The sequence below is a fragment of the Lycorma delicatula genome, chromosome 10 (genome assembly GCF_047948215.1).
Source record: "Lycorma delicatula isolate Av1 chromosome 10, ASM4794821v1, whole genome shotgun sequence".
Taxonomy (NCBI): Eukaryota; Metazoa; Arthropoda; class Insecta; order Hemiptera; family Fulgoridae; genus Lycorma; species Lycorma delicatula.
In genome coordinates, this window is record NC_134464.1 from 38,612,154 (window position 1) to 38,635,979 (window position 23,826).

The following is a 23,826-nucleotide window of genomic DNA, read 5'->3' on the forward strand; positions in this document are numbered from 1 at the left end:
CCTCATATAGTTATTCCCCTGATACTGAAGCCTGGTGAAAAATAATATCAATCTCTGCCCAGAAATGTTAAAGGAACTCTGACATCATTTCTAGATAAACTTTCAAGTTTATCTAGCCCCTACTGTGTATTTCAATTGAACAAACTTTTCAAAAAATCTCATGTATGCATTTTGTTAAAAAAAGTATTTTAAAAGTATATTTCTTCATTATAAATCTGTAACTAGAGTTATAGTTTGCTAAAATAAACTGTATCCCTCATTTTGGTCTTTCTTAGGTAGAGATACACTTTGTGAACAGTGGTTTCTTTCTGTTTACTCATCGATATAAATCCCTTGAAAAATAGATTTATTTATAGGCAATAAATTCAATTTTAAAATAAATTTGATGTAAGAAATAATGAAATAAATAATAATATTTATCTTAAAAGAATCAACATGTTTGGAATTCTCTTGAATCATGTCTTGGATTCTCGTGAATCTACTTGAGAGTTATTTACCAAGTGGTAGTGCTAGCCATCATGTGACTTATTTTAATTTTATAAATGGGATTAGAGCTATATATTGTTTGTGTGGTATCATCATCAATTCCATGTTTAGAATTTTTAAACAAACAGCCATATTCTGATGTAAGAAGAAAAGTAAACACTAACTTGGCTCTTGATGATTTTGAGTTTTTTGGTTATATTTTATTTATTTTACTTAAGTGAACTTCTCAAATTTAAAAAATTTGAACTGATTCAAAGAACCTTTTAAATTTAATTTTTTATTTCTAAATTTATTAATTCTACCTTTGTTTTAAAGCATCGATGGTGTAGCGTGTGAGATTTTTCTTAGTCCATTAAATAAGATCTAATTTTAATGAAAATTAATTTTTAATTATTCATAGATACATTTATTATAGACATATATTTTATAATTTGAAAATACATTTTTTTTGTTGAAAATCTTAATGAATGTCAGTAATTATATAGCTTTCTTTTTAATTTATTTTTCTTTAAACAGAAAAATAATAGATATATTATAATTTTATCCTGTCTTTTGAAATAACTCTAAGGAATTATTGCATTCCACATATCCATTATGTCATAGTAAAAATTGTTGCTTAAAAATTAAGAAAAAGTTATTTATATATCATAAAAATGTTTATTTATGATCTTATTGAAATTAGTTAATTACTTTATTATTTAATTTTGATGTATGGCCTGTATTTGCTTACAATTTATTACTTTTACAGATATGAAGAATGTGTTGAACTGTTATTGAAACATGGGGCAAGGGTAGATGTTGAAGCTAGAATGTGTTGGCCTGGGCCGCACAATCAAAACTGTGAAGAACGAGGAAAACATTGTGAGTAAAGATTAATGTGATATTATTTTAATTTTTGTCTGTTGCAGTATTTTCACTGTTAAATATGCTATATACCTAAAGTTCTGAAGGTATTCCAAAGTGGATAAGATTGACTGTTGAAAATAAGCCGGTAGCTGCAGCCATTCAGTAGCCACCCAGTAATGTAATTTGTAATTTCAATACAAACTTATCTGCTATCCATTTTCTTCAGAACTACTAAGAAAAATCTTCATTAAATTGAAACCTATCATTGTTACTCTATTGATTGTGAGGTAATGGCATAGCCGACTTAGTATTACTGAGTTTCATCAATGATTGTGTTTTGTTTATGATAATAATATTAGTGGCAATATTGATGTAGATTAGTGCTAGAAATTTGAAACAAGGACCAACCAGAAAGAGGTACTGCAGGCACTTTCAAACAGATACATGATGGCTGGAACGTTTTGAAACTACAAAGGACTTATGCTAACAGAATTTGTAGAACCAGGTACAATATGAATGTCATAATTTAATTTTTAATTACTGATAAAGTCTAAAAATGGTCCAAAATGAATGACATAGAACACTCTTTAATGACCCTGCAGATTGAGCAAAGGCTTTGTGTCGAACGATTCAGGTGGGAAATTTCCTGAATGTTTTCTGCAGCCTATACTTGGTGCCAGGAAACAGGTCTGCCAGCCTATCCAGTGATTTGAAATCAATGAAGAGTTCTTGGATGAGGTAATTAACCGGCTGGGTGCTCGAACACTGGACATTTTGACAAAGGTTTGTATATGCTGATGTCATGGTATGATAATTGCCTGAACATGGCAGATACTTTCTTAAATTTGTAGGAAACTTCCTTAAGTGTAGTATTAATTTATTCCAAAATTCTCCTAAAATACATAATTAATTACATCATAGAATTACAAATATTCTATTTTCTGTAATATTTTATGATTATTTTTTTTTTTTTTTTAGTCTTCTTAGGAACTAATAGAGGTTATGGGATCTATTTTGAGTTACTTTTCTGGTTATAAAACATACTCTCTTTTCCTGTTTAGCCTTCGGTAACTACCATTTAGATAATTCTTCAGAGGATGAATGAGGATGATATGTATGAGTGTAAATGAAGTGTAGTCTTGTACATTCTCAGTTCGACCATTCCTGAGATGTGTGGTTAATTAAACCTCAACCATCAAAGAACACCGGTATCCACGATCTAGTATTCAAATCCGTGTAAAAATAACTGGCTTTACTAGGACTTGAACGCTGTAACTCTTGACTTTCCAAATCAGCTGATTTGGGAAGACGCGTTAACCACTAGACCAACCCGATGGGTTGGTTATAAAACATACAAAATCACTAAAGTTTACCTTTATTTGGGTCCCAAAAAAAGTATTTCCATACCCTCATTTGTATAAGATTGTTTTATTATTTTTAGTTCTAGAATCACCTGAAGTAATGCCCTTTCTTCCCTTTGGAATATTTTGTGTATGTATGTGCGCGTGTGTATGCACGAATATATACACTGTTATGATATGGTTGGTTTACAATACTAAGAGTAGGTAAAATTATGACGTGTCTGTTGTTCACAAAGAATGGCTGACACTGAACAATGAAAGAGGTTTTTAGAACAATGAGAAATGACAGTATTGTGTACACACACACAACATGCATTCTCCTGTAACCCTTCTTAATTTTCCTTTCTCCTTAACCCAAAAATATATTTTTTAATATCATCTGCCTCTAAAGTTGATTTTATTAATATTAACCATATTCGACCTATTAAATTGTTTATATATAATTATATATATAAACACACATACACATACATATATTCTTTTTTGGTATGTTTTAGGTGTTCATGATGATTCCATTGCTGATCGTTCTAGTGATAAACTTCAAAGTGCTATTTGTTATGCCATAGATGGTGACCAGGTAATTTACCATTGGATTGGTATACATATATTTGTTAATTATAGTATCCATTTTATTTTTTAATTTATCGGCTCAGATATTTTGGTTAGTGGACAGGTTCATCTTATAACTCAGTAGTCTTAAAAAAGATAAAATAATGGACATAGCAGTATCCCAGAAAGAAGCTGTTTTGGGTATCTTTAATAAGTCTATTAAGATCTTAAAATAATTTACATGCTTGTCTGTTTTGTGTTTTAGTTGCAGTTAATGCATTATGAAAGTATAGTAAGAGTAAACAGAATCTTTTATAATGTTTTTAGTAGTGACTATAATTCATCCAATTAAGACCAAGTTATTGCTAGTTTTAAAAGTTTTTGTCAAAAATTACATTTAAATAATGTGTTTTAATATTAGTAGGTTGACAAGAATAAGATTTGAGGTAATTACAGTACTTTGAGAATTAAGATACTGATAACTACATTGACACATACAAGGTGTGTGAGAAAAGTAATGAGACTGACTTTTTACTTACCAAAGTTTTTATTTTTTTCAAACAACAATATTATTCCTTTCAAAGTAGTTCCCTTGGGCAGCAGCTGTACACCGGCGGAGTCGTTCCCACTCCTGGTAGCAGCACTGGAAGGCTTCAACTGGTAGGGCTTTTAACTGGTCGGTCACAGAGTTCCAAAATGATATGAATGTTCTCCAGAGTTCCAAAATGATATGTTTCAATTTTGGGAAAAGGAAAAAGTCACAAGGGCTCAAATCAGGTGTCAGGTGAATAAAGGGTGGGTTGAGGAACCATAGGAATGCGTTTTGAGGTCAAAAATTCCCTGATGGAAAAGGCCGTGTGACACGGGACACTGTCATGATGAAGCATCCACTTGTCTGCAATGTCTGGTCTCACGTGAATCACTCTTTTCCTGAGCCTTTCAAGGACACCTTTGTAAAACACTTTGTTGACAGTTTGTCCTGGAGGAACAAATTCTTTATGTACGATACCACCCCTACTGTCAAAAAAGAAAATCAGCATGGTTTTGATCTTTTATTTGCTCATTAGACTTTTTTTTGGTCGAGGAGATGTCAGAGTGTGCCACTTTGCCGCTTTGTTTCAGGATCGTACTCAAATATCCAGGATTCATCATCTGTGATCAAATGATTGAAGAACTCTTGGTCATTGTCACTAATTTACAATATTAGAATTAACAATAAATAGAAATAATTAATATTTAATCAAATTGAACGTAAAGTGGAGGACATGAAAACAGACACAAAATTATAACATCAGTTTTCTGCCATAACTTTGCTATTTGTTAACTGATTTTAAAAAATTAAATGTCATTTTGTTCAAAATAAAAGGCTTAATATTTTAGCAAAAACATACATTTTGATAAAACTTATATTTATGGAGATATAATGGATTGAAAAATAAGCATCGCCTCCTTTTTGTGAAGTCATTTTTAATTACTGTATCAGGGAAAAATGTGTTACTAACATATGATATTATTTAATAAAGACTGAAAGGGAACGTCCTCGTGTATGTAGGTGGCAAATTCAAAACGGATCTTACTTTTAACACATACCTTGCATTTACTTCTAGCTATGAAATTTCTTAAAAGAAAGGTTAAACAGTATTAAAGTATTCCCTTTCTTGTACTACTAAATCTCTTGTGATAGAAGATTGAAATTCAGCTCAGGTTCTATAAAAACTCATTTTGAGTTTCCCTTTATAAGCCTTTCTTCTTAAAAAGGATGAAGATGGTTTAAGAATGGATTTCAAAATTCTTGTATAGATAGCAATATCTGAAAAATTTGGGGCTTCCCTATATATATGTATGTATTTTTCCCTTAAAAGAGTAAATGATATAAGCTTAGAGTGCTTAATTCTCATGGATTTTTCTAACATGATTATAAACTCAAAATTTGATGTAGGTAAATAGGAAACATATTTAGTATAATACTATTGTTAATTAATGCAGTTCAGTAAAAGATGTATTTAAAGTTAATTCAGTTTTGTTAAAGATGTAACTTAAATGTGAATCTAAATAAAATACTTTAATATAATACTTCTTAAAATATAAATAATGTACATGTACATCATAATTAATCTCAACAATGTAAAATAGGTTACTAATAATAGAATATTAAAATAAACGAAACGTATCTAAATCTGTTATAAATTGTATATAATAAAAATATAATCGATCACACTAACAGGGTATTTATTGAAAGACATTAATGATCCAGCGGCATAAGTTCTGAATACTGGAAGGTGCATTTGGCACAATTATTCAAACACATAATTCATTGTTTAATTTATTGGTTATTTCCTTTTTTAATCTAAAAAGTTGATAGTTTCTATAACAGAAAAAATTATAACTAAAAAATTTTTTGATGTTGGCAAGTCATTTTCAGCCATAGATTTTTCTTAATATTATAACAAAAATCTCCAGTTTACACTTTTACTGTAATAAACTAATGTCTAAAATATTTATTCAATTTGAATTATAATTTGTTGTATCGTGATAAATTTTCCATGTTCTTTCTTTAAGGTTGACATACTGGAATTATTAATGCAACAAGGTGAAGATCATTGGTTACCATGGCAACAGAAAAAACCATTATTACATATGGCATGTGAAAGAGGTGCTTTTGGATGTGCAAAATATCTAGTCTCAGAGCGTTCTGAACAAATTAATAAAATATTTGATGAATATTATCCAATACATCAAGCTGCTCTCAGGCCTATTAAGTTCCTTGAACTTCTAATAGAGTTAGTACTTAATCATACTAATATAATATTTTTTGTTGTGTGTTTAAATCTTTGTTAGGTTATTTTTTACATGATTAATTCACTTTATGAGCTCAAAGTTTGTTTTAGAAATACAATATGAAAATTTTATATCAAATGAAGAAGAGTACCTAGCATGAGAAAATTTGAACTCAGAACAGTGTGAAAAGGTTCAGATACTACACTACTTAATGTAGTAAAAGTAGAGAAAAAAGTGTAAACAAGCAAATAGACTTTTGTTGTTTGATGTGTATCCTAACATATTAAGATTGTGGAGAGCCTTACAAGATATGGTGTTGGTAAAGACTGTTGGCTGGAGTGATGTACGTATAAACACGTACATATAAAAAAAACCTGCCCTCTTTTGAAACAAAAAAATTTTCCTGTTGTTCTGTGTTTGATAAAAAGTAGTTGTCTTAGCTGCTGGCTTGATGCTGTCCTGCTTTTTATAGACTATTTAGGTAGGGGCTTCCTTTTTGTTACTTATTTTAAAAAAGGATGTGAATAAAATTAAGAAAAATATCAAATTTTGAGAATTATATCTTTTCATTTTTTAATATTAATTCTCTACGAAGTAGCTGCACAAAATCTGCATTTTGCCTTGCCATACTATTATACTTCTGGTAAGTAAATTTATTTGTTCGATTATAACTATTTTTTAAAACTACTGTTTTATGACAGGTTGTTTATTTCATTAGGACTTTCATATAGTGTCTAGGATTTTCCCTTTAAAAACTTCTACTGATTGTTTTGTTTAGCAATACAGAGTATAAATATTTTATTATAGTGAATTTCTGTTAAAAAAAATTTTTTTATTTTTATTTTGAACTGTTTACAGTTAGAAATAAATATATCTTACTATTAATAAGTAATAACCCAAACCAAAATTATAAATACTTTTATTTTGATATGACTTGTATAAAAAAATAATTTAGTCTGTTATAAACAATTAGTTGGATTTATCAGTTTATCTTTTAAGAATAATAATAATAATAGTAATTATTATTATTATTATTAGTGTGCAGTAATTATTAATAGACATGTCAACTAAAGGTTTAGCAGTTTGTTTATCAAATTCAGCTGCCTATAACTTAACTAATATTTATCAAAATTTTTGTTAAATTAAGTCAAATTATTCTAAAAATAAATTTTAAGATTTCTTGCATATTCAAAATATTTGATAAAAATATGAAGTTTTAGTTAACATGTTTTGTACAAAGAAATCAATGATGGATGATTTTCATTCCAAATTGTTTAAATCAGAAAATTTGTTTTCAAATCAAATTTTTACATTTTTTGAAATGAAAATTAGAATAGCACATGCTTATTCAAACTCATATTTATTTGTTGACCACTGAAAACATGCAGCATGGTAAATAGTGTTTTTCTATTAAATGAGTTGGTATTCTAGGATTAAATAGCTTATAAGTCAAATGCTGAGGTGAATTTTAAGAACGATATATTATTATTTCTACTTTTTTCATTCCATAGAGATAAAGTTTCTTATGATTATTTTATTTACTGTGACCAAGGCACAAGAGTACATCCAGTCTTGCAGTTTTGTATTCATATTATTTTATAAATATAATCAAAAATGTTTAATATAATAGATCAATTTTTTGCTTATACCTGTTGCATATTTTTTTTTATAGCAATTTATCCATTACTATTATTATTACATCATTAATAATTCTGCTTTATTATTATTACTACTACTCTACATGATATCAGGGTCCGAACAAAAATTGTGGGTAGATTTTGTACATGACTCTCCAGAGTTAAAAATTTCTAATTTTTTTTTTTTTAAATAATTATTATTGTTTAAACATTTGAACATTAGGTTTTGATAATCATCACAATCATTTAAATTAAATTCTAAGAAAATTAATAAAATAAGGCTGATGTAGTTTATGTATTAACAACAAAAAGTCGTTAAAGTAGTCACAACATAATGTTGTTTGCTCCAGCTTGATAATTTGTATCAGTTTGCATGGATAGAATTTTTTTTTAATAATTTAACATAAACTGAATAGAATTAAGAATGTGGAATTATTTAAATGGAAAGTAATAATAAAAATGTACACATAACCAGGGCATACAGTTATGTCTATAAAGGCATTGAATGTCTGTATTGTTTTTTTTTAAATATTGATCAAACATTACCAAGAAATTTAATGAAGATCATAAGAAATATAGATCTTTTAGTAATACAATTTAAGTGTATTTAATTATTATCAAATGATAATTTTCAAATGTAATTCTTAATTTTGAGATAAAGAACTTTATGATTTTAATTTTGTCTTTAATTTGATTTGCTAAATCCTTTTTCCTTTATGTAAGGTAAAAATTGAATTTTCTTTATTTTTGTAAAAGATCCTGAAAAAGTACTTGCCAATTTTAGGTAAGACCATAGCTACTTGTAAGCCCTTAAAATAAAATACAATCATAGACAACCTAAATAAAGAAGTAGTCAGTTATACCACAACTAAAAAAAAATCATTAATAATGGTTCAAAGTGACAAAATAGCTTCCATAATAAGAAAGAAGTAACTCTTAAAGTTTTTGTTTATAATGAGTTTTGAAAATGCACATTATAAAGTTAATCATTTAGTTATTCATTATTACTTGTGACCAGTAATGATTAATATTTATTGTAATATAATGTGGAAAAAATATTGGTCATTTCCATAATAAACTTTCTTTTAAGATTATCATGGGTATCGCAAGGATCATTAAGATCCTTATCAGTGGATATTTAATTTAGAGCAATAATTGTGTCTGATTAAATAAAGAAATTAAAAAAATTACCCGTAGATCAAAATATATTTATTTTTTACTATCTTCAATTGTATTATTATTTACAGTAATGGTGCAGATTCAACTGTTTGTACAGCTACTCAGCAAATGACTGTTCTACACCTTGTGTTTTTACAAGGTAGAAAATCAGCTGAAGATACATTAATGACCTGTAAGTTACTGTTGGATCATGGTCTTAGAGAGATGATTAATCAACCTGATTCACTTGGTAATACACCATTACACGGTCTTATTGTTAGATATGCACTTGAAGAAGCTCGTTACGGTTATGATTCTGATAATCAACCGTGGAATAAATGGGATGTATTACATTTGGTAAGTATAATTAAAGTCTGTGTAATTATTTTGGTTGTTGCTGTTTCACTATTTCAGATGTAAGTTAAAATATTGATAAATTTTAAAGATTTTTTTAATGCTAATATATTCAGATTTCTGCTAATCAGATTATCCATCGCACTGTATAAGAGTTTACAAATATTTGGTGATAAATTATTATTCATTTGTAAAAAGCTATTATGCTGTTGATAGAGATCAACATAGTCAATATATGTAATTCTTTTTTTATATATTATCTGACATTGGGATTCGGTTAGAATTGTTTTTTAATGTATATAATGAATAAGAAAATATTAAAATGTTCTGTCCATATATTTTTAGAGATATAGTTTAAAAAAAATGTAAATAGATTTATTTTTCTTATGATAAACTGAAGTAATTGGTTACATGTAGATCAACTTATCTCAGTTCAAACAATGATTATTTTTACATCCTGTAACTCAGCTTAAAAAATATGAAATATTACAAAACCCACCAATTGATGTATCATAATTTACATCTTTTATTTTTTTTAATTTCTTTAATTTGTATCATTATTAAAGAAAAAAGTTTGTTATCTTTGAACACCGATTTTTCACTTATTCGGTCATATTTTTAGATTTTATTTGTGTTAAAATTTTGAACCCAGCTTGTCTAACTTTCATCATTGGTAAAATCAAGAAAAACTTTGAGAACTTTCTTGAAAATCCATTTTCTGATTACAGTTGTGTCCAGATGTATACTGCACATTTGCAAAAAATTTACAGGAACAATTTTCCTATTGGAATGTGCATTAGAACCAACTCTTAATCTGATAACAGTGTTCTCTTGTTCCAAGAAAATCTTGAATTTTTGTTTTAATTGAATGTGTTACAACAGGCCAATTTTTTTTGTGTATAATAGCTGATCTACATCAAATGAAGTCTGGGATTTTTTTCATGTCATCTATTGAATTCATCATATCTTCCTCTTCAAATGTGCATTTGCAAGGTCATAACACTAAAATTAAAATGTTTCTATTTAAAGAACAAATGCTCTTCATGAACACTTACACTTGTGTAATGTATTAAATTTTCCTTAACTTTACTCTTTTTGCCTTTTTTATCAATGTAATAAAAATTATGAGTAAATACTGGAAATAATTACCTTATTAATGCTTAATTATGCTTGATAATATTAAATTTGTATAAAAATTGCATAATTGCTTCTCTGTTGAGTAACAGAGTTCTTTTCTTCTCAGAATCCTTTTTCCATTAAGTTGTTAGTTTAAATTATGTCATTATTTACTTATTGTAATGGTGTTAAAACACAATTCGGTGGAAAAAGAATTGTCCACCTCTATTGATAGATAAAATAAGAAGTTTAAAAAAATTAACCACTATGTTGAAATTAACTATCATAAAAATAAAAATTACTTTTATTCTATTTTATTTACAGATAAAACTATATTCTGATTTTAAACATAAGTAATAAATTTAGTGAAATTTTATAATGAAGTTGGGAAATGTTGAAAGTATTCACTGGGAAAACACTTGAAAATGGGATATTTTGTTTGCATAATTTGCTATAATTTGTATAAGTTTTTCTCAAATAAACTAGAAAAAAAAGGTTTAATGTAGTACAAAACTTATTTTCCATTAAGTGATTTGTAAGACAAGTTTTTTCTTTCTTGATAAATTGTGTAGCAATAAAAAGTTTGCAGCTTAAAACTTTGTTTTTTTATATTTATTAAAATTGTATTCTTCATTATAATCACATTGTACAGTCACTTTCTTTCGAATGGCTGTTACCTTAATTGCAGGAACATCATCTACAATAAATATTTTTAAACACTTACGACTTGGGTATTTGACTATCCATAATTTAAGTTCATAATTTAGTCATTGTCGCTAAAAATTCATCCATTCAATAAGTAACTTCTTTTTTTGATTAATTTTTGGAAATGTTTTTTCTAAAATTGTAAGTGAATGTATTCTTTTAATATAATTAAGAATTTGTTGGTAGTAGTATATACTTGCATAAGAAATTAATAAATGGAATGTTTCTTTGTCTGAGAAATAAACTTAATGACTACCATATTAACGGTTTTCAAAGAGTAGAGTGAGAAAATGAGTTTGTTTTAAAAATATTATCTGGTACCAGTAAATTTTCATTACAACCTACAATGTAGGTTGTAATGATCTGCCTCTATTTAATCGATCACATATATTTAAGACTATCTGTGAATATTATGTCACTGTTCTTTAGGTTTTATCATTACAAAGAACAAAATATTTTGAAAAAGGTGACATTTGCATGCTTTAAAACAATTCTTTGAATATTCCAGAAGGTAAATGTGATGTACTAAAACTGTAGGCTATAAAATAAAACTTTATACTAGGTTCTTGGAATATTCACCCTCTCTTCTAGGATTAAAAATAACTGGTGAACTGTTTTTCTTTATAATTAAAATTTTTCTGATGGTTAATATTTTCTTAAAGGTAAGATATTTACTTCAAAATGGTGCTAAACCTTCTATAAATCAACAAGGTAATAGTGCTTTAGCATGTGTGTTAAGGCATGTGAAAGACTGGGAATTCAGATACGAATTGCTAAATATGTTATTGCAAGAAGGTGGCAATCCTAATGTTGTTGGCCGGGATGGTAGTGTACCGCTTATGGTTTGCCTTGTACCTCTAATAAATAAGGATCCTTTACATCATTTTACACATACTATGAAGGTCAGATATATTTAGATTTTTACATATATAAAATTTTATGATAACTTTTAGTTATAAGCTGCTTTTTTTGCTTTTTTTAAATTTATAATATAATCATTGAGTGTTACATATAGTTAATTTTTTGTATTGTCTATTCACTATTTTTTATGTTTTTTTAATTACAGATATAGAAATAAACCTGTTAAACCTGCTAATTTTTTATTCTTCAGAGACTATTTTATTGATTCACATCATTTAGTAATGACGCATACATATTTGCTTATCTACATTACTCCAAGCAGGAGCTACTGCTATAATAATGCTATTAATTCTTGTTATATTCATTACTGTTGTTTGCAAAACTTTTTATATTGTAACTCATTTCAAACTAGAACTTTTCAACTAGTTTTTTAACTTTTATATTTATTTCATCAATATTTATTTATTACTTTCCTGTCCAGTGCTACAGCTCTAGAAGGGGGAAGTATTGTAATTGGTCCAATTTGAGCATATGCGGTTTTCACTGGATCTTGACATTTGATGCCTAAGGAACCCAAAAAACCGGATGGAAATTTCCCAGATGTTCGTATGTTCATGTGTGTTTAGTGTCGCCCTCTAAATCATTTTGTATCACCAGTAATACTGGACCAATTTTGACCAAACTTGGTCAGATTACTTCTATATATGGACCATTGATGCCATTAAATTTTCAATTTAAAAGGTCAAGGGGGTGAGGCTGTAGAGCAAGGTCACCTCAAGATTTTGCCTTATTAAGGTCATAATTTTGTAGGCACATTTTTTAACAATTAAAAAATAATAATATTTGCAAAAATGTTTTTTTGCAAAATAGCACCCCTACCTCCAAAAGATGCTGTAAACTAGTGGCTAAGTGGGCATACTATATAAATAGTACCCTTTTTCACCACAAGGAGCACTAGTGTAGCACTGATGTACAGCTTTTTGTAGTCATCTGTTGTGATGTCAAGGTGCGCAGTAGAATTAAATAAATGAATAATGTTTAAAGTGTAAAAAAATAACTCATCTGGCTAGGTCTCAAACTCGATCGTGCTCGGTTGACTCAGTACCTGATACATTAAGATTTGTGGCTACACCTGTCGCCGATCGCACAAGCAAAATTTGTTCTATGTAACTTGTAAGATTACATTAGTTTAGTTAGTGCCGACCATTGCCACTACTACTACCACACCTGCCTGAATTAAATACGGTATATGTACGCATTTTAGTTTGAACCATTGAATTAAACAAACGAAAGCATATATTTACATAAAATGATAAATATTTTTAATTGGGTTGTGTGTATAAAACCTGCATCAGAAACAACCCACAGTTGCACGACTTTCCTGGAAAGCAGCTTTATCTGCGTGATGGTTAAGTCCTGTAACTATGTTGTCAGCTTTTTTCTTTATAAATCACTTCCATTGCCGTACTTCATATCATTATTTTTTAGTTGATGATAATAATCTTCATGGTTGATTAAAAAAAATTAATATTTCATTAATATGATTGTATCAAAACATTGCATTAAAGATAAAAAATTCTGTAGCCTGTTTTGTTGATATTAAAACAGAGAGTTTAATATTATTGAATGAATGACTATTATATTATACTGTGTTATCTGTGCTCTTAAGGATATTACGTTTGATATTACTAGCCTTGTGTAAACAGTGGTATAAAATTAAAAATTGTAAACAATTGAATAATCTAGGAACTGTTTTCAGCAAAAATGGAAAAATTAATCAGAAATTTATCTTAGAGTATCCAAAGCCTGTAGGGTTTATTACTAGCTAAACAGAGTTGTTAGAGGAAAGAAATAGGTATCAAATAAAACAAACCTGAAAGTTTATAAAACCATACTTCTATTTGCACTTCTGTACACTTGAGAAAATTGGTCAAGTAGAACTAAAATAGTCTCTTAGATACTGGGAAGTATCTAAGAAGTATGAAATATTTAAGAAAAGTCAGTAAAACTTTAATTTTAAAATCTTTAACTTCTCAAATTTCGCCTGTAGTGAAAATATTGAGAAGAAATTGTTTCAGAAGTTTGTCTGCCTAATTGCAGAGGAAAGAATTTGAAGAGAGATAATGTAAATGAAAACATACAAAACTAGTTGTGGATATAGAAAGAGTTGAGAGGAACAAAAAGAAAGGCAATAAATTAGAAGGATTGAAAAAAAATGAACAAGGATTCTTATGCCTTTTAACATAAATAGAACGAAAGAATTTTGTGTAAGGTAATTTATTATAATCTGTAAGATTTCTTCATTTAATCTGCATTCTGTCTCCCCTTATACTTTATTTAGGATGAAAGTCACGTGACTCATAAGAAACAAATAATAAATAATATTTTAACAAAAAAATAATATTTTATTACTATTTTATGAGTCGAATAGCTGTTATTTTTGTTATGTTTTGAAATTTTTTTCATAAATAACTATTGCTTGCATTTATTAAACAGTATTTTATTAAAATGTTTTAAATTAAATTATCTATAAAATATTTTATCAATTTCTTCTACTTTAATGTTTATTTATGTTTGTGTGTTAATTTTGTTATTGATTGTTATAGGTATGTTATTTAAATTGTGTTAGAATACTTTTAAAACATGGTGCAAACCCTAACTGTTTTTCACGTAGTAATTTAACTCCTTTACATGTATTAGTATTTAGTGCTAGTGAAACGCTTAGTTTAGCTAGAGCACCGGAACAGAATATGGAATTTATAAGAAGTTTATTAGTTTTATTATTACAACACGGTCTGGATACAAATATTAGATTTTCTCCAAGAACACAACATATTCTACAAGCATTACTTGATATGGTACAAGCATCACGTACACCCTCTGACCTCAATCATGTTTATGACCTCACTCTAACATTCCTTCAGGTACAGTACTTTTATTTATTTTTTTATGTTATGTTAGTTTAATTAATTACATACTATTACTTAGGCGATTTTTAACTTAGGCAATTATTACTGGTTAAATAAATAGATATTATTCCTATAAAAGATTTTGAATGATGAAATTGATTTAAAATTTAGTATCTTATGATTTTATACCAACCTTTTAACTCAGAGATAAGCAATAAGTCCAAAAATGTCTCGCCAAGAGTGGAACAGATAGTGGTGGTTAAAATTTTATAAAATAGTTCAAAACAAAAATCACTGCTAATTTAATATACTATGTATTTAATGTGTATGTGTGTGTGTGCATGCGCACATATGTGGCATATGCACACTTGTATCTTACATACATATATATATCTTATTTTATTTGGTTGTAAGAGGAATCAGTTTACTGCTTTATTCAGACTTATAAGTATTAGTACAAAAAATTAACCCGATTGAAAGAAAGTGTTACGAGTATTTATATCATAGATCAAAAATAGGTAATAAATTTGACTTGGAGCACTGTTATCATTGTGTGCTATAAACATTTATCATACTTGGTTGATTTAACAGTCGCATAAATAAAAAGCATGCATTACTTAACCACATCATTAAAATGAAAACATCTGAAAAATGTTATAAAAGTTATTTTGAGGCTTCTATACTAATATTATACTATACTTGAATTAGGAGTGTGCACCTAACTCAAAATGATTAACCAGTATATATAAAACAGGATGATGATGGTCATCTGTCATCACTCATTGAACATAGTACTGACAATTATTATTATAATATATAATCTGGATTGCTTTAATGCTTTCACATGTATGTAAAAGTGTAAAATATGAATATAATATTGATTTTATTCTTTTTTTCAATTTAATTATATATTTTTATCACAGGTTAAAATTATTTATTTTAATATACATCTTTTTCATTGTCAAATAGCCCTTGAAGAAAAATTATTTCTTTGCTAGTATTTATAATTTCAGATTGCATTTTAGCAGCCACATATTTACAAAAAAAGTTTTATAAATTTACCCCTTCCAAATGCATTTCATTTTAAATTACTTTTCAATAACGCTAGCTGTTACTTGGTTGTTTTTTTTTTGTTTATTTACTCACATAAACCTTGTCAACTATTTAGGCTGGTTATGATATTTTTTTTACATAATTTTTAGCAATTATTTTTACCAGTTTATCCTTTTTGTTCATCCCATATTTTATTTGTGTTTGCTATATTTTTTATCATTGTTTTTTTGGCTATTTTTTGGTGGAATAAGAAGACTAAAGTCAAATTTTTAATTTTGTATGTTTTATGTAAAAGATTTTGTATTTTAAAAAATATTCTTTTTTTGCATTTTAAAAAATGCAAAAAATAATCATTGATAAAACTGGTAGAGTAACATTTTTAGTAAAAAAAATTAAGTAAAAGGTTAAGGTGTTAGAATAGATCTAGTGTATTTAAGCTTAGAAGAGATGAAAGTTTAGTCTGAAAGATTTTTCCTAATATTGTATATTCTCTCTTTTAAACTTCATTATATTATAAGTAATTATTATTTGTCTTCTGTTTTATAGTACGGGGCGAATCCTGATTTATATGTTTCATCCTCATCAACCTGTGAAACATCAGTCGCATCAACAATATTTTTAAGATCAGCTGGTAGCCATCCTGTTTTATATCATTATGTTATAATGGTTTCCAGAAAAGATAATTTAATATATGACCCGTTACAAAGGTTCGCCAGTCTTATTTGGTTATATTATATGGCAATGGGCCATCATCAAGTTTATGCTACATTAGGTGCTTTATTACGTGCGCAACAAGCTGGTGTTATACCTGTACGCGCTACTGCTTTATGTTCATTATTAAAAGAAATGTATTCTAAACCAAGAACTCTTAAACAAATAACACGTAATGTTATATATAGATCATTAAATAGGAGGCCGGGTATGAATGTTAATAAGTTACCATTACCAAATTCTTTAAAAGAATATTTATTAAATTTTGAGCCATAGTAACAAAATATGTATTTGTATTATTTTTAATTAGTTATTGTTATCGTTCTAGTAATATTATATATTACTTGTTTAATTAAAATTTAATTAAAAAAAAAAATAGCACATTCTTCCTGATGGTTAATTTTCTTCTTAGTAATAGTTTTTAATAACTGGTTTTCAGTGTATTGTCACCCAGATATTGTTGCTCCTTGTCTTAATGTGTATTTTTCTCAAAGCATATATTTTAAATCATATGGATGTATTTTTTTAAATAAAAAGTGTTTTGCTTGAAACAATGAATTGAATTATGTAATAAACTTTTGCTTGCTTAATTAATGGGTAAATAATCGAAACAGTGTTTATCTATTAACATTGGTACTTACATCTCACTTCTTTCGCTTTACTTATGATTAAGAAATAAGCAAATAACTTATTCAATCAAAAATTATAAAACATACCACGGTAATTTTTTAATTTTTACAAAACAAAATTATTTTTTTAATAAAAGGACAATTTTATGTTACAAAATATAATTTATATTTCTTATTTATCTCTATTCTTCCGAGATTATGAAACTATTAAAATATTAGATGATTTTTATTACTTATGTACTCATTCAACTAATATGTTCAATTGCTTAAAGAGCATCACGTAAGTATTTACAGAAAAGAATTAATGTTTGAAAAATGATAAAATAACAGACAATTTTAAAAAAGCTGGTTTGTTAATGCATTATCATCGAATCTTTTTGAGGTTTTATCATACTTTTCTAACACAGTTTTTTTAAATAATTTTATTTCTGTTATTATTAGGTATAATTGTATAACTTTTTGTTTTGTTAAGAATAATCTTTTTTAATTATATAATCAAATTTTAAAAATTAATAACTTATTTAAATTTAAATAAATTTGAAGAGTTGAAATGGCAAAAAAGGTTTATAGTACCATAATTTCATTAAAAAAAAACAAAAAACAAATAAAAATATTATTACTGTAACAACCATCTATTTTACTGAAAAGTGAAACCAGTTATATATATCTTCAAATTTTTATCTAAATTTTAAAAATAAATTGTTATTACAAATTTTGTAAAATTATGCATGTTCCTACTAATATATAACATGGTCTTTCTGTTAATTTCCTTTTCTGTATTAAATAAGAATTAAAAAATAATGTGACTCAAAGCATAATGAAAACTATAAACTGCATTAAAAAGTCAACATTTACTTATGATAAGAGAACATTAAAGTTAATAATTTTAGAAAACCTCATGGTATGCCATGTCAAAATCTCATATTCTTAACGTGGTACCAATTATTAAATACAGTCTTCATAAAAAATAATGCTTCTGTGAAGAAACCAGTGTTTCACTGCTTTTTCAACTTCATTGTTGTCATAGGACTGACCAACAAGCAGGAACTGCTTCAAATGCAATCATGTGGTACTAAGCCTAGGCTGCAGATTGAACTTTATTTGTTTTAGATTGTAATTTGTAGAAAATCACATGAAGTGGTCATAATGTAAGTTATCTGTTTTTATGAATATTTAATATTTACAAACCACATCAAAATCACCATAACAACAGGTGATTCCTGTGCCTTGTCTCGCTTGTTATAATATCCCTTGATAAATTGCATACTCACTTTCTCTCCATTCCATTCAGTTATTAATTAAATTCCCGGGTTTTAAATTTGAGTGGAGGGGGTTCATCCTGATCCCCTAGGAGAAAGATATAACCTTGTGATACTTCTGGTAACCATACTACCCCTTCCATCAGGGTTCTTAGATTTTTACTGGATCTCATCTTATTTAGTTTTAAAAACCAGTCACATATCACAGTCATTGGCTAGGCCCAATGTCTGGATGCCATTGATGTCGTGACTGACATTTTCATCTGTGATTTTTTTCAGTTTTTGCCTTTGCTTAGGCTTCTTCAGATATATTCATTCTTTTGCCCTCATGACTGTTAACCGTGCCGGTGGAAGCATGAACCATGGACCTACTCTGTTAAACCACCAAAGAAGTTTTCTTAGTCTTAATTTTCACACTTAATGACTACATTAGTAGTTTTTACAACTTTTAAACCCAATTGCCAATTTTGCATCATTGATCTGTTAAATCTAATGAAAGGATCACAAAATTATACTGCACAAACTGTTTGTCAAAATTCCAACGAGTTTAAACGTAGCTGTAGTTTCCTGAGGTTTGGTATTTTATAGTACCACTAAATATATATTGAATTAGTGAGAAACTCCTTTCCTTGAATGGCCTATTACAAAACTAGCACATATTATCCGCAAGGGGATACTGCAAGACAGTTATACTGATGTAAAATATTTAACCGGTTGACTATATAGGAAATCATGGCCATATTCACAGAATGTACATATGCAGTAAACCAAATTAGATTTCTGAATAGATCCATAAAGGTAAGATACATTTTACTGTATATATAACAGAAATTAATTTTTCATTGAAGATAATTAATAGATAAGATAATATGGAAGGTAATTTATTTCTATGTAAAAGAGAATAAAGTAATTTACATATTGTATTTAGTTTTCGGTTAAAAAGCATTCAGGTTATTTTATAAAAGATGATTATAAAAAAAATTTGCTTTTTATTTTTTTAAAGTAGACTACTCAAAAAATAAATATTATTATTACTGAATAAATATAATTATGTTTGTATGTTTATATTATTGGAAAAATTATCAGGTCATAAGCAAATTAAACTTTATTATATTATTAAAAATAACATCAATTTATATTAAAATGTTAGAGTATTTTAATATACTTTGGCGCATTGTTTTATAATGTCTGTTATTGGAATTGTACATAATTAGAAGCTTAGAATTGTTTTTGAGTTTTAAAAAAAAAATTGTTTTACATATTCTTTCAGTGTTTTTTACTTTATTTTGCATTTTACTTACTGAAAATTAAGGTTCATATCAATGTAAATAATTATGAATAAGAAATTTTAGTTAATATAAATCATTAACAAATATAAATAAAAGGTTTTACTGTTATTAATATAATTCAAGTGTATTTGATAATATATGTATAATACACAAGTGTATATTATAATACATAATTTTTGTATATGATAATATTAGAGATGTGATTCATGTATTGAAAACAGTTAATATCTTCAAAAAAAAAAAAAAAAAATGTAAGCTAATATATTGTTGTATATACACCCATCCAAAAAAAAAAGAAGTTTTTTACTTATTAAATTTTTATAATGAATAACATTTTGTGAAACATAATAAATAAAGATTTAAACTAATATTTAAATTGCTAAAATTAAAAACAAAAATTTATGACAAAACATTTATGTACATATTTTTTAATTCAAGTTATGTAGTCTGAAAAAAATTTAATCAAAACCCTTGTAAGTATCATAAATTCTGTCTGATAACATCCAGCATATTTTGGAATATGCAAAATAAATATTTTATTTTTAATATGATTGAAGTTTTACAGTATCTGTACTTGATACTTAATTGATCCAATTAAGTATTGTAATACAGTAAAACCTGCCCAAATTGGAATTTGACAGGACCAAGTAAGAAATCAATTTTTAAAAATCAAGCCAATTTAGAGTGAGGTCCTATGGAATAAAATGTATGAAATATATGTTCAGAATACTGCGGAAATTTAAGTATTGCATGTAGACTACATTTTCTAATTTTTTAAATTTGTGAGACTGAAATTGGCTATTTTTAGAGAATACATATTATACTGTTTACTATATAAATTTTAACTTACCAGAGTGGTAGTTACAACTATTCTCATTCACAGATATTTCACAAATTTAAAACATTTCTAAATCTTCAAGTTAATTATAATTTTTTTAAAAGTTAACTTAAAAAATAAGAAATACACTTAGCCTAAAATATAACATGAATTAACATTCTAAAATAATTTTCTAAAATATTTTTAAATCAAATACTGCACAAATAATAATAATAATAAAATAATCAAGTACAGCTAGTTTAAATAGCTTTAAACTATTTAGAATACTGCACACTAAATGGATATTGAACAATCAAAACATGAACTAAAAATTGTTGCTGCTTTTAGTTTTGGTATTTGTAACTTTGAATAAAATTAATTTCTATTTCTAGAATTTCTAAGAAAGCATTATATACATATATTTTTCCAACCAGCTACTGCTACTGCTGCTGTGCACGCACACGTGTGTGTGTTACTGCTACCAGCTTGCCAGGCCTAATGTAGTGCATGTAAATGCACTGGTAAACATGAAGTCTGGAACACATACAGGTCCACTACTCCTGAGACATGAGACATGAGACATGTGACATGTGGTTAATTGAAATCCAACCAAAGAATACCAGTATCCACAGTTTAGCATTCAAGAGTTGCATATCCATAGTTGCAGTCTAGCATTCAAATCTGTATAAACACAACTGTCTTTACAAGGACTTGAATCTTAGAACTCTCAACTTTGAAAATCACCTGATTTGTGATGATGAATTTAACCATTAGACTACCCGTCAGATTTAAGTAACAATTAATTAGATGAAATGCGACACATGGATTGTTTATATAAGCTGTTACCCACTATTTCTCTGTGACCACAACTCTTTAGATTTTATTTTATAGAACAAAATAGTTCCACTTTAAATTAGATGGTAAGATTGTTAATGTGTTCCATTAACTGATGCAGCATTATTTTTAGGAATGAGGACCCTTGATTATACATATTTGTAAGTTTTAATAAGCTTACTGATATTAAGTCATGATTTTATTTTTTTCATTTCAAAAATAATAATAAATACAACAAATATAAAATATTAAAAGTTTAAAAATTGTAATATGTAATAATAATTGTGAAATCGGAAATAAAATTTTATAAGTTTTAGGGGAATGTGAATAAAATTCAATATAGTACAAAAAATAATATAAAAAAAATATAACTATGTATCTGAAGGTGAAAAATGAATTTGATTCAGGTATAAAAAATGATCTTTGACATTTCTGCTATTTTTGTTTCTTATTTTTATAAGGAGTTAAAGAAATATATATTTTTTAATTTGTTATTTTCATTACCAAGGCACATAGCAGAATGCTTCTAACACTATAATTATGTTAATAAGGACATAAAGAAATTGTGGGTGATATATTATTGTGCTTAATCTAAATGAATGAAAAAAATTGATAACTGGAAAATATGTCTAGTATTATGTGACTGTTTTTGATACTACTTCAGAGTAATGAGGTATGAGGGGCTTATGTAGTATGCACTGCTACACATTGAATTCTATTACTTTTTTCAAATTAATTATATTTTAATGTTAAAAAGTAAACTGATTACGGTTTTGTAAAATTGTGAATAATATAATGTTTATTAAAATACCAGACGATAATACATTTTATGAATAATTTAAACTTAACTAAATCTGTGATGTTATGAGATCCCTTCGCTAAATTATTTAAGAAAAGAACAACCTTAAAAATGATCTATATATATTTAACTTTTTTTACAACATATTATGTATGTATAACTTTTCACAATGACTAATTAACCAGGAGCATAATCCAAAGAATAAGTATGTTATTGTAAAAGAAAAAAATCTGTAAACTTATCAATTTTTTTATAGATTGTATTTGACATAACAAAAGAATAGAGAATTTATAAATTTAGATTTGACATTGGAATGAACATCCAAAGATGTAAATATTGTTATGTAGTAAAATTGTCCTGGGTAAGACAGAAAATGCATCTCCCTGTGTTCTGACAGTTCCATTACACCTAGATTGTCTGAAGGAGTTGCAACCTAATACATTTTTTTTATATATAAACTAAGGATAATAGATTTCTAAAAGTTTTTGTCTATAATTTCCGCTATGAGTTTGTCAGAGAATTTCCATAAAGAACAATATATAATCTTGTTTGTAAACATTTTTAATAAATTATAACTGTTATATAATATCTCTGAAGTAAAGCATTAGATACTATCAATACTAGTTACCTTAACGATACTTAAACAAGGTTCTCAAATTTGTGATAAGCTAAAAATATAACCTTTAAATGTTATAATCCAATGTGCAGATATTCTACTTATAATTTAGAACCAAAGGATTATAATTTAGGTACAGGTTTAGTAATACTTATTTAATTAAAAAAAGAAAATCTTTTTGTACTTAATTATACCTATTTTATTGTTGATTTAATTAAAACGGCAGTTAATAAATTGTTATAACTTTTTTGAAAAGAAAATTGTTAAATCTACTTTCTAAGTGTGTAAATGATGAAGTGCAGTAGTTATTTAGTTAATATCATGTTGTAATGTAATGTCATTTTTTATAATTAAGTTATTTAATGTTAATTATTATAATTTGACTGTAGTCATTTAATATGATTAGTGTTTATGGAGCTTTATTGTAATTTTTTGTTAAAATATTACAAATTCTGTTTATACATTTTTTATTATTTATTTTGTATCCTTATTTATTTTTCCTGAAATTAATTATTAACACTTTTTCTTATATCCTTAATTTTACTTTATATTTACTTTTGTTTACTCCTCCTTTTGTCTCTGTATTACTTGAGAATAATTTGTAATTTGTGAATATTTTTTTGGGTGTTTTTTACCTATTATCTCTTATTAAAATCAATCATCAGACCCAACTTTTTTTCCTTTAAACCTCTACATCAACCAAACCATTCACAATTATGTGCGTAGCTGTTTGTTTGTATACACACTGGATGAGCTCAGCAGTTTACCTCAATTATTAATAATATAAAAAAAAATTTCATGATCAATATATATCATAGAAAATGTTTAAATGTTATTTTTATGTACTTATACATTCATGACAGTGTTTAACCATTGAATTATACGTATTTTAACAATAAAATTTTGTTCCAATTAATAAAATTAACTTAGTTTTCATTTTACAGCCAGAGGTCATTTGGATTTGAATAAAACATTTAACCGATTTCCCAAAAAGAAAAATCTCAAGGCATCAAATCATTTGACATTCAGTTGTTCCTAGGTGTTTTGTTCATTCAGGAA

The 23,826-nt window shown here is 26.9% G+C and overlaps 1 protein-coding gene across 3 annotated transcripts in view; it reads left to right on the forward strand.

Annotated features, from left to right (window-relative positions):
- Positions 1-23,228, forward strand: part of LOC142331757 (uncharacterized) — a 47,215-nt gene extending 23,987 nt beyond the window's left edge. For all 3 annotated transcript variants that reach the window (XM_075377822.1, XM_075377824.1, XM_075377823.1), the window contains exons 4-10: positions 1,235-1,347; positions 3,191-3,270; positions 5,802-6,022; positions 8,905-9,172; positions 11,653-11,892; positions 14,458-14,775; positions 16,360-23,228. In XM_075377822.1, the coding sequence (XP_075233937.1) occupies positions 1,235-1,347; positions 3,191-3,270; positions 5,802-6,022; positions 8,905-9,172; positions 11,653-11,892; positions 14,458-14,775; positions 16,360-16,800 (1,681 nt within the window). In that variant the 3' untranslated portion in view covers positions 16,801-23,228. The remainder of the gene's footprint in view (positions 1-1,234; positions 1,348-3,190; positions 3,271-5,801; positions 6,023-8,904; positions 9,173-11,652; positions 11,893-14,457; positions 14,776-16,359) is intronic.
- Positions 23,229-23,826: the final 598 nt, after the last annotated feature.